General features: G+C 36.7%; 1 protein-coding gene across 2 annotated transcripts in view; it reads right to left on the minus strand.

Moving 5' to 3' along the window:
* CADPS2 (calcium dependent secretion activator 2) overlaps window positions 1-16,620 on the minus strand; it is a 323,412-nt gene that overhangs the window by 121,055 nt on the left and 185,737 nt on the right. For both annotated transcript variants that reach the window (XM_055712157.1, XM_055712158.1), the window contains exon 9: window positions 3,793-3,859. In XM_055712157.1, the coding sequence (XP_055568132.1) occupies window positions 3,793-3,859 (67 nt within the window). The remainder of the gene's footprint in view (window positions 1-3,792; window positions 3,860-16,620) is intronic.

A 16,620-nucleotide genomic window follows, 5' to 3' on the forward strand; every position in this document is an offset into this window, starting at 1 on the left:
ACGGAGTGTATAAAAAAGCTGTGCTGTGCCTTAGGAGGTGGCTAGCTGCTCACCTGGCACCCCCCAGATAGGGGGTAACAGGGCCCTGGGGGCCGACACAAGGCTCAGCCCCTGTGCCATGTCTTCTGCTCCAGGCTCAGCAGCAGTATCACCTCTCTTACTGCTTGGTAGTCCCCTCTTTACATTCCCAAAAAACCTATTTGCCCTCACACACAAGCACAGTCACAAGTTGGTTAGTCACACGCCACTAAATCCTTTGCAATTAGAATCGTATCTCATGGAAGCTCCCTCCTCTCCTCTTCTTGTGAACTGAACCTTGCACAGTTAATTTTTGATACCGCAGTAGAAACATTTTTTAAGTTATTCTATTTTGTCAAATAAAACAACATGGCAAGCACCCACATGTCAACAACTCCATATAACCACACTGTACGGGCAAACTAAGCCATCAAAAAGGAAGCTAGCAGACACTGATCGTGGAAATGCATACGATGCCCATTTATTTTTTCAGATTTCTTCAACCACTGAGTGTTTTTGAAGATAAGCTTGTGGAAGATCTGGGCTATGTGTCTTTGTTCATTTGTAACCTCACCTCTATGACATTATAATGCTGTTGATGTTACTTTTTCAAATGTATTTCAAATGCATACTCTTATTTTAAAGGAACAGTTTATTAAAAGATATTAATTTCACAATCACTCTTATACTTCATCTTTTTATTGAAAATGAGACATTTTAAAGTCTCTCCCACAAAGAAACAAATAGGAAAACTCCATAAAATTTTGTTGGGGGAAAAAAAGTCTCAAGAAAATAAAGAAATACAGAATTTGCCTCATTTGTTTACACTTGTGATCTCTTAAAAGCTTTTCCTTATGGTTATCAGTGGCTGCTATCAGTTATTATAGAGAGAACCACCAGCACAATCTGAAATGACACTTTTTAATACAGATCTATGACCAGGTTGAAGTGTATTGTTAGTAGTTAATGGACCTGTAGGTAGTTTTTCCTTAGAATTCAGCAAATTAGCTTCAATACTTCACAGAATAACTTGTACTCAAAAGTCAGGACTATGTACCACACATTCTCAAACAAAAAGAGAATCAAACCACCTTTTCAACAAGTAATTATTGACAGAAGACAAGCCAATCCTCTTCCTACAACTGCATCGACTTGAATTTCATAATTTTCCGGAGGTCCAAACACCTGACTACCAGCTGTTCTACCTACTTTGTAACAAAGTGGAAAAACAAGAATCTGTGCATGCATGACAGACAGATAGGCACAGAAACATGGACATGACTTATGAGCAGTGTCACTAGGGGAAGTCCCCATGGAGCAGAAAGACCCTGTTTAATGTGCTGGGAGGAACTGTTACTGCAAACCTGGAGGCTGACAGTGGTCCCTTCTATAGGGCATCACTGGGCAGCCCACTTTAGGAGCTCAACAGCAAGAATTAGCCTGTGTGGTTGTTGTGTTTAGAAAAAAAAAATCCATGAAACAAATGACTGGCTTTCAAAACAGTAGAACAGATGATATTAAAATGACAGAAGTGAATATGCATTCCGATTACTGGAGGAAGATATTATCAGACAGTAAATGAAGTAAAACACAGCATGTCCAGCTGAGGCTTTTTACCTAACATGTTAAATCCCTGTCTTTTTCCAGTTTGAAATTAATAACCTTTTAGAGATGTGACCGGATTGTAAAAGGAAGAAAAGGGAATAAAATGAAAAGGTTAAAATCTCCAGACTCTGTAACCTTCCTATAATATTGAGCTGTTCTTTCAGAAAGCACAAACAACTTCTAATATGTGTAACAATAATGAAGGTACACATTCCTCACATCACACTCCTGAAAAATCAACATGATTCATCTAATTTCACTCCTGAGTTAAATTTCCAAAATGTTTGTAAATCATACTGATAGCCTCTGTCTTAGAACTGAATTTCATGGCCTTCATGTTTTACTAATATAAGCTAAAAGCTAATTTATAGACAAAGACTCATCAATATGTCAATAGTATATCAATACAACAGATTGATATTAATTAATGAATGCTTATTTCACACATACTGACTTCAGTTTACTGCCAAGTTACGTACCAGAGCTGTCTGGACAGTAAATATTGATCTGACATGGTATTTTTTACAGAGTCTTATTGAATTGATAGCTGCTTTAAAATGAAATAGATGTCTAATTCCCATCACAGTCAGAAAACTCCTGTAACGTTCCCCTCCAGTATTGCAATTTCAGCACAGAAAGCAAAAGATAGTTAAAATTCATTTGGCTGGAATAAATTGTTCTCCCAGATGGCTCCATATCACACACAGAGAAAGATTATGTGTCTCTTAGATGTGCACTTTAAAACTCAGATGACACCTGTAGCTTAGAGGAAGAGAACAAAGTCTTTCCTTTAGTGTAATGGGGGTTGCAAAGTAGGAGTGCTGAAGAAAAGTATGGACAAGGGAACATCTAGGCTTTCTTTTTTTTTTTTTTTTCTCTCCAGCAACTTGAAGTAACTTTCCTTTCACATCCATGCCTTAATAGCTGTCCTGTATAGACATCTTCCCAAGCTTCACAAATCTTAATAAAATCAGAAAAAGGCCTCATCTCTTCATGGAGGACCTTGGTAAAATCAGAACTCAAATGAATTCAGTAAACTTTCCAGAAGATCCTGTTCAACCTTGTAACGATTACCCACTGATTATCAATACGCAAGCCAATTCCCACTGCAGCCAGGGAGAACACTGTATTGACATCAAGCTTGGCAAGAATAATATGCAAATACTCTCAGCTTTTAACTTTACTTATTAAAGACCCTGTTCAGGATTTTTTTACATCCTTACAATTTTCATCATTTAGGAGTAGGAGGAGACCGGGTGTGTGTGACCGACAGAGTGGTAGAGAAAGGAATCAGGCTTTCTGTAAAGTAGTTTTAGAAACCTTCATTCTTAAAAAAGCCTTGTTAACAGGCTGCATCCTTTGTATGATGTTTATGGAGACTCACACTAACAGTTTTCTGTCAACAAAACAGAGGACATAGAAGAATAGCATTCTCTGAATTGATGCAGAAGAATATAAAATTTGTAACTCCAATCTGAAGACAAGCACAAAGACAAAATAATTGCAAAAACTCACAGAAATCGTTCAGTTTTGACCACTCAGAATCTACTTTTCTATTCCTATTCTAATGTCATGTTAATGTCACCATTCACTAGGGTGTGAAAATACAGTCCAAGGTCCGGACAAAAAGTTATGAAAAATCAGTGCAGCACATTTTTGTGGCCAAGACGAAGTGCTACACTAGATTTTCTGTAACAAATACATAATTTTACTCAGTTTAATATTGCAAGGAAGAACAAGAAATAGCATTATGCAAAAAACATTTATGAAAAAGTTCTTAATAGTAACTATGCTTGCTTTAATTTTAAAGGCAGAAAATCTTTGCTGAGATAGAACAAATGAAACAGCAAGTACAATCCACTTTGTGAAATATAACTTTATTTTAAATTGAGTGCTGCTAGAAGGCTGTCAGCAGAACGTTTCAAGGTCACAACATTCCACACAGAAATGTCTAGGTTTCAGTTGAAACATTGCTTAGTGTAGGGACTCATTCATATATATGTAAAACTCATTGACATTTCTGTTTACTACATATGTTAAAAAAAAAATAAATACCCTGGATGTCTCTATGCTGTAAGAAGCTTGGAGCAGCGTTGCATGAAGATACTGATTTACTAATGGGGCCAGACACCATACATAAGAAAAATGATTTCACGGCAGACTACTAACCTGAACAAGAACAAAGTAGCGTTTTTTCCACCGCTTCCAAACCTTCTGTCCTAGAGCGTACAGATATCTGCAAAGGAAATAAAGTGAATGTTTTTTCCATTAATAAGAAGCATTTTATTAGGAGGACCCAATACAAAACAGTGTATTAATTTGCTCTACCTACTGAGCTGCTTCTTCACTATTGTCATATCTAAGAAGGTATTTTTTTCCTATTTACTCAGACAATAGAAATGCAAAGATATAGTCCTTTTCATTCAAAGTAAGACAAAAAGCAGAAACAAAAGACCTTGTTTGAGATGACTAATGTGGTTATCACTTCTATTTCACCAATTGCATCTGAAAATAGACAAAACAGCTTAAAGTAGAACACTTGACTACACAGAAATACTAAACGTTAGAAAAGTTAAACTCCCCAACACTTTTTTTTTCCATTTGGTTTCCATAGATTTGCTAGTATTTCTCTGTTTCTCTAGTCTGTGAGTCACAGTGGCAGTTTGGGAAAATGTTCAAAAAATGCCAGGAGACACACAAGATTAATTTTTCTTCAAGAGTAAATGGAATCTAACTTACCAAACAGAAACACCTCGCTATAAAGACTGTGAGATTACTAAAAACTCCTTGTCTCACATTGGCAGTTTCCAGGCTTTTAATCAGATGATTTAATCAGCAGTATCAACTACTGAGATGCAAAGCCACAGTTGTTGATACTCTTTGGCAGTAGAGAAAGCACCCCTCCTTTCCCAAGAAGTTGCAGCAAGTTTTATGGCATTATAATGACACTTTTTTTGCTGTCACTGTGGTCATGTGGCACTGTTCTTAACAAGGACAGCAAAAGGAAAAGGATGAGCTCTGGGATTATAAGCAAGAGGCTACGACTGGTAAGGACCTACTGCTTAAAACCTGACAGGAGAGCAAAATATTACCTATGTTACGTCCCTTCTGGCTGGCCAGCTTTTTTTATCAAGGCATCTAGTACAACTACGTGGGTCAAAGGCAGAACCAAGAGCCAAACTGTTCAGACCAGTGAATGCTGGCTTCACAGGCCACTCTTCAGAGGATGCTGGCATGTGTATTATGAAGTTGTTGCAATAACCAGAATCATAGATGGTTGGTTGGATGATAGATGGACAGGTGCCTCTGTGGTGAGAGGATAGGGTCTGCTGCCCTCTACTTTTTGATCGCTTCTGGGGGTTGTTGCCTGGTGGTTTTTAACTCAGTAAAAAAACCAGAGCAATGAACCAACATCTCGTGAAATTGGCAAGTAAGATACAGGCAAAACATTGTTTTCCACCTGTCCTTGGCATACACTCAGGCACATTCTTCGCCACTTTAGGTATTACAAAGGACAAATTTCTAACATAAATGTTCCACATAATGCATATTAACTACGGTGGTTTGTCAGATTACACAAGCAGCTCCGTCATTACTACGACACTGAACAGCTTGCCCTTCTTCAACTCCTGCTGCACCTGCGTTGAAACTCTGCCTCACTTGTTACTCTGCTTTTTATTCATATGAGAGTACAGAAAATCAGGTTTGTGTACACCATTACCAGTTGATGTAGCTTTCTTTCAATAGTCCAGATCCTGCCACACTCTTTTTAACTTCTTAATTCTGTGATTATCATAAATTCAATAAAGAGAAAGGAGTAAGTGTTATGTCAGAAAGGGTACCAAAAAGAGGCCTACTGGGGTTTATTTGAAAATTTATAATGTTTTGCAACTAAGGAAGCATTTATGTCACAGACTGATAGGTGGATATTCCCATATCCTCCCCGCCCCTCCCCCCCCCCCCCCGCCCCCCCCCAAATATGAACTGCTTTGCTCTTCATATATGATTCAGAAGAGCCAGGCACGTTACCCCATAACAGCATTTACTTTCCCCAAAGCGTACCACATTGCTGCTGCCCCCATTCATCTCTTTACTATTGCCATAGGGTGAAGGGGGGAATGACTGATGAATTTCACTCAGCCTTGAAGATTAATGACTGGGGGGAGAAAAGTAAAAGGGTCCACAGGTGGCCTTTGGGCTCTCTCAGTCCTAAACCTGTCCTGTTCTTCATGGTGGTTCTGCCAACACATCCCTCAGAACATCCTTTATGTATCTCTGATTTTAGCCGTCAGAGGACAACTGCCCCACGGACTGTGGAAATACGCAGTCCTCAAATGCTACAATGCAAAGATATCCTGCCATGTTTCCACCCTCTTGGCATGTCTTAAATGACTGTAAGAGAGCCATAGAATAACACAGCTCTTCTTACTTGAGAGTAATCCTGGTATCATCAGTGGCAGTGACTTTATGTTCTAACAGGAACACGGCAGAAAATGAGTAACCCAACCTTAGAAATGCCAGGTTTAATCAATTCTTTTTCATTATTAACTGCGCCTGGTATAGAAAGGTGCTTTTAAAATAAGAGATCTTAAAAGAACATTTGCTATCAGAGAAAGGGTCAGTTGCTTTTTAAATTACTTTTCAGGTAAGATATACCACATATGGTCCTGCAGTACAGGCAGAACTATCACAAGTTACAGTAAAGCCATAATTATAAAATAAGAAAGCATACAAAAAAGAAATTCAATAGTAACGTGCACTTCTTATTCCTCCTATAAATCACTTCCAACTATGGTGTTAAATAAGAGCTTCCTTAAGAAACAAAGGGGTGGAACATTAACTGCATAGCATTAAAATCCACTGGTCTTAGATAAGATTAGGTAACAAACAAAGTAGCATTCATGAGACAGAGCTCGGGTTTAGTATAGAAGTGCAAAGCCTTATGTGACTTGATTTTACAAATCACTAGAAACACACAGTTATAATGATGTTACTAATCCATCTTCCAACGCCACCTCTAATGGTTGCAGGTTTTTTCTAATGTAGAAAGTTTCAGCCGTTTACAAGGGACGTATCCTGTGCTCATCTTTAGTGTGCAAGCTCCTGAAAGATGAGGATATTAATTCTTACTCCAGAGTCTAACATTTATACCCAGGAGGAGACAAACATCTTAGACTTCCAGAGTCCTCTTTGAACATTTTGTTCCCCATTTATTTTCCATTGAAAAAAATAGGAAGCAAAGGACCTAAGAACACTGTTAAATTTGGACAATAATATCTAGGATTTGTAGAAACTGTCATTGACGTTTACAACAGAAAAAGTTTACAAAAGCGAGTTTCCAGATTTAAATGAACTTGAGTTTCACAGCTGGTGCAGAAAATTAAGCGGTTAACAGATTCAGAAGTGAACTAAGTCCCAGAGCTAAGCTGAAGAATATTTTATTTCTAAGATGGGGAATTGCACCATTTTTCACAGGTTTCAGGTAAATGTCAGTACCACAAACTATCCTCAGTACCACAAAGATCCTCAGTCACAAACTCGCAGAGCTGCAGCCTGCTATTTCTCTGCCCATATGTATATCTGTATTCACCTACAAGCCCCACTCACTCTTTCCATCCAAAAAAATGTGCAGAGATGCATAGCATTAAGTGTTCAGGCTATTTTAAACAAATACGCTCAGCAGCAACAATAAACAGTCATTCCTGCAAACACTGTACTTTTCTTTAGGTGAAGTATCCTGTGCGATAACAAAGAAGAAGCTGATATTCAGCAGTAGTCAATTCCATGTTTCTAAAAACTAACCTCACCCTTTACTACAATTCTTCTCATGTTAATTTGGATTCCAGAGTTGGGAAAATCTACAATAATTCTTGAATTATTACAGTTCAACCATGCACTGAGAAGGAAAATACTGAAATGGTTCCACTGTATCTGAGCACTTGGATAGTAATTACTTATTACTAAATAGATTTATTTTGACTTCTCTTTAAGACCATGTTTTGAGTGTGTTGAATGAGTAGACTGACAATAAGTCAGGAAAGATTGGTTTCTAATGTACATAGAAACATATAGACAGCAGACTTTAATTCTGTAAAAATATATGAATATAGTATGTATACATAACATCTGTATCTGTACATGTGCACATTAGAAAGCATATTTATAGTTAGTATGTATATGCTGGTTGCCTTCTTCAGTCTTTCTGTATTACTTAAATAATTTTCAGTAACATAAGACTAATACACCTGCTTTTACACAGCCCGTAGAAAACAGGAGCTTGATCAAACATATTGAGTCATTAAGTGCTACCCCAATGTAAAGATTTTCTAACACAGTTTTGTAACATGAAAACACAACCAAACGTACAAACCATGATCACTTTCCCGAGACTTTTGCTCTTAAAAACAGTTCTACAATTTTATTTTCTTTAACATAATTTAATTACTTTCTCTTTACTCACTCCCAAATTAAAAAGTAAAAATTTGATTTGTATGAAGTCACAGATTTACCTGATTATGCCTCACAATGCTTATAATATGATAGAAAAATAAACATTTAATATTTCAAATTCATTTTCCTGGAAAACAAATAAAATACTAGAATTTACATTTCCACTACAAAACACAGAAACACCTGGATAAAAATGTCATATATCATCTTGTTTCAGCCAGTATAATTTTCTCCTCCGGAAACAGAACAAACAAAATGAACAACCATTTTCTTTAAAAAGTCCAAGCATCACTATATTTTAAATACATAAAGGTTGAATATTTTTCAAAGTAAATTTCCTCGTGTTATAAAAATGCAAAACCTTATTGCTAAATATTATAGTTCATTTTCAATTATGTGATGGCACACACAGGAAAGGAGAGAGCGGCTTATTTGCTCTAAGTCCATGCTGCGAGAGTGCAGGGTTATATTTTTTGATGAAAAAATCAGCACTAATGAATAGCTGAAAAACATAATTGAGTGTGGAATACTGGAGCTATTCACTGCTGGAGAAATGAGAAAGGACTTACTACTTCTACAGAGATCATTTTTAGACCAGCCTTTTTATTCTAAGGAATGAAGCAATCTATCTACATCTTGAATGGTAAGTTCTCTACTTGTAAAAGGCTTCATTTATCACAAACAATGAAAAAAATATAGAAAGAAAAATCAATACGTGTAGCAGTTTAGTCCAGCAAAGGCCTTTCTTAAAGAGAAACCTCAGTCAAGGTTGAAAGAGCAATTAATGCAGTCTCAAAAATCTGGGCCACTCTGATAGAGTTCGGTTAACATGTGGCAGAAGTAATCATCCACTTGTGAAAATGATTTTCAGTTCATTCTCAAACACCTTTCAGACACTCATGATCCCATTTAACTGACAACAATACAGGCTATCTGTGGGCATCATTGCATTCGCTGTGAGAGCCAATGGAGACCAAATGCCCACAGGCACTTTCAGTCATCCCTGCTCGCTTGCATAAAAGGAATCTTCCTTGTACCGAATTCCTCCTTTTATTTAACCCCGCAAGATTAAGCCATTTTTTTGTCTTCAGTTGAGGATGAGAGAGAAAACTGATTCAAGACAACAATATGACCTGGGTCATAAGAAACCTAGCTGTAAACATTCTCGGATTCATTTTAGTACTTTCTGTGCTCTTGAGAAAGAGAACTAAATAAGCCTTCAACAGATGGAATGAAAAAAAGCAGCCTAAACTTCTACTGTAATTATACCTGCTAAGGATAACGAAACGTTGAAGAATGTCAAGTAATACAAACACCACAGCCATAGAAAACAGTTCCATTTATTCCAACGAGCAAGACACTCCTAATATGAACAGGAAAAATATGGGTGTCATTGTGCACCCCAACGTCCTGTCCCCCCCACCATCCACTCCCCCCCCAACAACTTTTCACTTACAGTATAAATGGTTATTGGTATGCTGGAAGATCAGATATCCCTAGATTCTTTAACAGTGATACCTTACTGCACTCCAGAGTGCTTCAACATTTGTGAATATGCATGCCAGTACTTACAGAACCTGTGAAGTAACTGGAATGGCAACTTGAGAATTATCAATCCAATTTATGTCATATCATGAAACCTATTTGGTATGTAAAGTGGGAGTGTTTGTCAAGACAGAAAAACGTCCTTTAGCCTTGAGAGAATTCCACGCAACAAAAGAATGAAATCCTTCAGATGCAACATAAATGTAGAAAGTACTCCGATTCTAATGTAATGTAATTGTCATGTAAACAGGTAATGCAGCACAACTGTGAAACGGCTGGTGCTGAGAAGCAGACACTGTCTCTCTGTGCTTTTTGATGCAGCTTTCTTTGGACTAGTCTAGTCTGACCCCATGGACCAAGGAGCTACCAGTGCAGCATATATGGGTATACCCCTGGAGCTCATCTCCCAGTTTAATTTCATCTAAAAAGATAAGTCTGTGAACATAAAGTGTTCCATGATGTGAAAGAAATCACAGTAAGCAGGAACAACTAAGAGATTGGTTTTAAATGTGAAAATCTGAATTTAAATGCTAATGCTGATGGAGTAGAACAAGTTTAAATCACACTGCTCTCCCCTGAGCATCCGGTTTGGCTGTGGAAACAGTTCTTTCTGTTGTCAGAACTGAAATCAACTCAGAAGCATCCTGAGCACCCAGAAGCATCCAGGCACCCAGCCTAGACATCTCTCCATGTCACTGGAAGCGCATGACACTGCAGCTAGATAGAAAAACTGATGACACTTTTTCCAGCCAGGCAGTGATATTATTTGTGATCCAGAAAGCCTAAATGGATGAGGACCTGTTAATATGAAAAATCTGCTTTAGTTTCTAGGTCATGTGCTGCCACTGATAGAATCAGTCAAAACACCCTGCTCACTGTTATACTGGTATAAAACAAATCTATGTACTAAGCTGCCAACTGACGCAACTCCAATTCTGGAGTCCTAGTGCTGAAAATGCCTACTTTTGGGAGGAGTGGTGGAGGCTAGCAAGAGCAGTGAACTCTTACAAGAATGATACATGCCTTTGGTTATCTTTGGCTGGTTCTGTATGTTTTTTCACTGTCCAGAAAGCTACTTTTGAATTGTTAGAACTTTAAAGAATACAGATCTCAGCAGAGCTAATTTTGTACTTTTTTTTGGTAATAAAACATATAAACAGAACAAGATTAATACATTTCTATCCTAAAGATTATCAGTTCTAAGTATTTTCATAACTTTTTTTTTCATCATCACTAGTAGGTACTTTAAAGTTCTTATGAAGTAGTGTAAAGAGGTACATCTGCTAGCAAAGGTATGAGGAAGTATGCTACACCTGGTATCCCTATTTGTGATTTAAAATAACACAAAGAAATTACTTTCCTTCAATTTCTGCATACATAAGATGTTTATTCAGAACATTATGATGTTCTAAAAATATTTCTTAGAATTCCTGACAGCTGGATTTTTTAAAAAATCCCCCAAATAATTCAATTAAACCCACTATTTTAAAACATCACCAAAGTTTTGAAACAAATCAGTTTAACATGTCCTAACTTACCTACTTATCATTATTTTCTTAATAGGAACATTGCTTGACACTTATGTCATGCTTTACAAATGCCAGATAATTACTCCTTACAACATGTCCAGTAGGGGAGGTTAGCGTTATTACATTAGCTTCTGTGGGAGAGAAACGAAAGCAGAGAAAAGCAAGAGCTGTTCAGAACCTGAGGTCCTAGCACAGCAGAAGAAACATTCAGGAAAGCCTCACACCAGCCCTTATCTTCCAGACATTGGAAAATGCATTTCAGAAGCCTGCAAAGCAACGTCCTTTTCACTCCATGGTCAAATCATGCAAATCATTCGTGAATTGAAAAAAAGGTGTAAGAAAATGTTCCAAAGGAAAACAGCAAATCAAATACCTTTGTCTTTGCAGCTCCACTGTGTCCCTTTCAGCAACCATGTTTTTCCCTTGTACTTTGTATGGATCCAGTGTAAACTACTCAGGGTGTATTTCATCTTCAGAGTTTTGCAAATTACCCTTTGGAACTACCCTTCTATAGTATCCATTGGCTATAAGAGATCCCTACATTGCCAAGACTCCAAACTTACACGTTGCAGTTAGTTGCCTGAAAACAGATGAAATGAAGGAAGCTTTTTGTACCCAGGCATCATGAAAACTAGATAATGTGACGTTCATGGAAAATGTTTGTTGTCTGCAGTCTGACGAAAGTACTCATTCCTAAAGCTGAACTTGGAATAATATATACTAGTTTGCTCTTTTCAGTCACTGCTATGAGGTAAAGCTTCTGTGGATGCAATGACTGAACTTAGCTGATAATGAACAGAGACTACGTTGACTGTAAAGATTTCAAAATGGTTGGCACACTTGGTAGAAAAAAAATATTTTTAGTTGTGCTACTACAGAGTAGTCTAGAATGAAATGTGCTAGAATACAATTTAAGCAACAGTTCAGAAAATGCAGTTACCTTCTTGGAATTCACATACAATCTTTGAAACAGCAGTCTGTCCCCACATCGCAGAAATAAAAAGCCTTTTATTGGGAACTCTGTGATTTTCTTCTGGATTAAAATTTTGACTCTTATACATTAGAAAACTCCCCTTTAATCTACCAGACTTCAGGTAAACATTGGAAGCAATGAATACCATTTCTCTTTCCATCCAACACACAGCAGCAGAAAAACACGTGGTGCTGCCTGGATCAGCAGTGCAGACTGTCTCCGTTGCATCTCTAGCACCTCTAAGGAAGGCAGGAACAGTGCCAGACATTAATTTCACACAGCTATGCAACTGCTACGTCTTGTTTCCATGAACTCAAATGAGTTACATTTCATTGTGCATTTTAGGCATTCTTGGACAGGTTTATGGAAGAGATATTCAATTGCATTGTATGTCAGTATACTCAAAGAACCATACCAGGCTCAGAAAGTCCTTGCTCTGCAGGCAGGTGGAGTGTCAAAGACTACTGAGACTACTTATAAACCTTCCCAGTCACCTGCTGCTGGCCACAATGGAAGACATGATACCAGGTTAGATGGAGCCAGACAAAAAGCTAATCTAACATTCTGATAGAGACATTCTGCCTTGGAAAACCTACCAGTGCAGAACAACAACTGTAGGTTACCCCTTCACTAAAAGTTAAGAGTCAAAAAAATTACTTTTATACTCCTGGCCACCTTTTGATGACAATACAGGAGTAAGAACAAGAAAGCTTTCATAGTATGACCCAGCCAATCTGTTCTGTTAAAATACCCATTTTAAAGAAACTTTCCTATACAGAACACATAGAGGATTTTAAAGATGCCAATGAAACAAAAAGACTTCTGACTCAATGTCACTTTGGCTCTTTTGAAGAAACATGCTCTATGAAAGAACGTAGAAGTGGCCACCTAAAAGCACATTCAGGCCTGTACCCTGTCCCCAACAGGATGGGGAGGAAAGCAGCAACTGGATGGAAGCATGCAGTTAGACATCCCCAGAATTTCCTCCTATATTCATGCTACTACTGACTCTAGGATTATTATTATTTTTTTTTAATCTGGAAATGGTGTCTCTGTATTTACTATTTGTGAATGGGTTTTTGTTTTAATGAATTTCCATAACGACTTTCTCAACCTTTAAAGCTTTCAAAATCTACACCTAGTAGCACAGTTCTACATCTCAACTACTTGTGCCTGGAAGCAGCTCTTTTGGTTTGCTCTGAAACTGCCACCTACCAGTATTATTTATTTAGCAATTGTCTTGTGGCACTGGAAGAGACAGCTTTCAGTGTACAATAATTTGCATTAGAACCGTTACCATGATTGGATGTTTTATACTTGGAAATGCCACACAGACGCAAAGTATCTAAAACTGAATTCCCCAGGAGTCATTTTAGGAAGCGATAGAGCTCCATCACTGAGAAATATATCCCCTATGAGAAACTTGAGTATCCCTTCATGGAATTCCAGATTTTTACAATAGATTAACATAACTAGGAAAACAAAAGTCCTAAAGAAATGTCAGTATCTTGAAAATATTTTTGTTTGGGGTGTTTGGCTAGAGAAAAACAAAACAGTGATATACAAGAAAGACACAAGCTTATGAAAACAGCATGGTTTGGCTCTTTGTTCGAAGTTCTTTACCGCAACAAATACGTAGAAAATCAAAGCATTCAAATGCACTGTCCCTGCACTAGAGTTACTAAACTGGAGCTGATTCACCTTTGGAGCTGTAGAAGGACTTCAGGGATACAGAATTTACCACCTGCGAGGGAGCATCAGAGCCATCTGCTGGGCTCAGCCCATTCCTGCTGCACAGGATACAGGATTGCTCTGACAAGCAACCGCCTCCCCAGATTAGCAATACTAAAGTGATATTCAGCTGTAAAACTGCTGTTACATAAAAATGATTTCAAAAGGCAAAACATAAAATCTAAGAGAAAACAAGTTGTAACACTGATGAATTGGATGTGAGGGGAGGTTTGAGTGGTTTCTCCTCATTTGAAGTTTTAGAAATACTTTAAAAAAATAGCATTTGTATATAACACAAAGGGTAAAATGCCTTCTGTAAGTGTTTCGGTGTCTTTTTAAATGAAGAAAAAATATAATTAATCGTTTTAGTGTCACTCATTCATTACTGTTCAAATCTGAGATTGAGATTTTTCAATCTCTTTCCCCAAACACAACTTCACGCACTTGTCTGTGTATTTACTTACACATATATAAAAGGAATCATTTCCTGCTATAATTCAGTCAAGAGTTGAGAGCAGAGTAGTTCCAGTGTCCCAAAAACCTACTGGAACAGGTACCTCTACTCTCCTAATATTTGATTTACCAAAATATTGTAACAGGTTTATTGGAATTTGCAGAGCTAAATTTCCAACTAGGCTTTAAAAACTTCCACGTTAAATATTTTCAAACCTTCTTCTAAAATAGACTGTATATATACAGAGAAAAACTCCACATTTGTAGGTACTAAAGAAGCTACTCTTGGAAACTTCTAAAATTAACAAGCAATTGCTTTATCTATATTGGCTAGGAAAATATGCACTCTTCTCAATTATAAAAGCTTTCACGAAACAATATAAACAATCAAAAGTGAGATTCATTTAGCTGCATTATAATCCTAGTCCCATGTTCTCCCTTAATTTAACCATGCTGCCCTCCCGTGGATGCCAGGATACGTATAACGCAAAGGCCCAGAATAAGAAAATTTAAATTGAAAGTTTAAAATTGATCCCTGCTACCTGTTTGAGTCTGACGTCAAGAGGAAAGAAAATGCCCCTGAGTAACCACAAAAAGTTAATAACTTAAACTCCAGGGTAAGGACTATCAAACTTATATTTGAAATAGTTTTAAAATGAATATTTTAAATAAGCAGAATGTCTTATTTTCCCACAAATCATGTATATATGGGAACACAGAGTCATATATATTAATAATACATGTATTCTCAAGTTAGGGGGACAACATGCATTGCATAATGACGAGTCACTTTATCCGCTGAAGTGCCAATACACTTATACAGATTATCCAACAACTCAAAAGGCATGGAAATAATTTGCAAAAATATCAGTATTCGGTAAACTGAAAAAGTGCCAACTGGCGAAATTGTAATCTTTTTTTCCTTGTACTGAGATACCAAATACATATTGAAGAATTATTGAGTAAAAAATATGTTACATCTTTAAAGAAGAATACAAAAAATCGTTTGGAATAAAAAACCCTAAAATTAAAGGAGAGGTATAATAAATTATTAAAAAAAATGGTCTCATGCAGAAAAAAAAATCTTGATCAATTACATTTCCATAAAGTCTCGGTTCTAAAAAGCTGTTACTATTTAACTGGAAATTAATATTACACACTAAAACATTTATATAATTTGAGCTCATTTATACTCTGTTAGAGTTGTCAGATTTCTTAATCATTGGTATAAAACAGATCAGTACTGAACAGGTACCAAACCCACTAAAGTACAGTAGCTGGAGTGACACAATGCTGCTGTTTTTCTTCTAGACTAAATCTGTAAATGCCAAGAGATTATGCTTAAAGTCTTAATGATAAGGAATGCTTAAAATACATTTTCTTTCCAAAGAAAGACTAACATTTCTAAACACTACAAAAGGTAGAGTGATGCCTTCCGGTTCTAAAATATGTTAGAAAGTAAACACTTTTTTCTTTGCAATCTTTTTTGCCTTTAACACAGAAAGAAACATGAAAGTGAAATGCTTAATTTTAAATCAAATGATTTGCTGCCAAAGTATTTTATATATTATTGAAAATACTGTGAAATAAATAAAAAGTCTCAGGAAAGCAAAAAAACCAAAAGGGATTATTTTGGACAAGACATTTAATATAGTCACATGGTATTTTGGTGCCAATTAGCGAAGTTGCTAACATGCCATATCAATAATAAAAAAAAAAAGACCTAAGTAGAGGGGTTAATTAAATGAAATAAGATAATTAAATGCTTCTCAATATATAATAAAAAATTATGGCTGAAAGTGTTCCATAATGTTGTATTTTTGTTTTCCTATTATCTGCTATTCTGCTGAGTTTTAATCAGTGAATCTATATGCATAAAAGATAGATAGTGTCCAGATGTTAACATATTGGTGGCAGGAATCAGGTGTTCAATTAGAATTTATTGAGTGTGCAAGGAAAAACCCCAAGCCTTCCATTAAGTAGAATACATACAGCTCAATTAAAAATGAATGTAGCATTTGGGATTAAATCGAACATTCACATTCATAATGGTTAACCATACAATATTAGTTTAAGGATCAGAGCTATTTTCTGTTTGAAAATGGATCCGCTGCTTCTCAAGATAGATGGTAAAGCTGCATTTACACAAATTGCTTGTTTGTCTCCTGTGATGCCTTTTTTTTTCTTTTTTCTTTTTCCTAAGTAGTGAATGAAAGAAAGGCAAGTGTTACATTTTTAGAAACCTTAGCCTAGCACATGTTCTGAGCTACTGGCAATATTTGTTATATTTAATAACAGCCCCAGTTACGTTACTTG

Source organism: Falco cherrug, chromosome 5 (assembly GCF_023634085.1).
Source record: "Falco cherrug isolate bFalChe1 chromosome 5, bFalChe1.pri, whole genome shotgun sequence".
In the NCBI taxonomy this organism is placed as follows: domain Eukaryota; kingdom Metazoa; phylum Chordata; class Aves; order Falconiformes; family Falconidae; genus Falco; species Falco cherrug.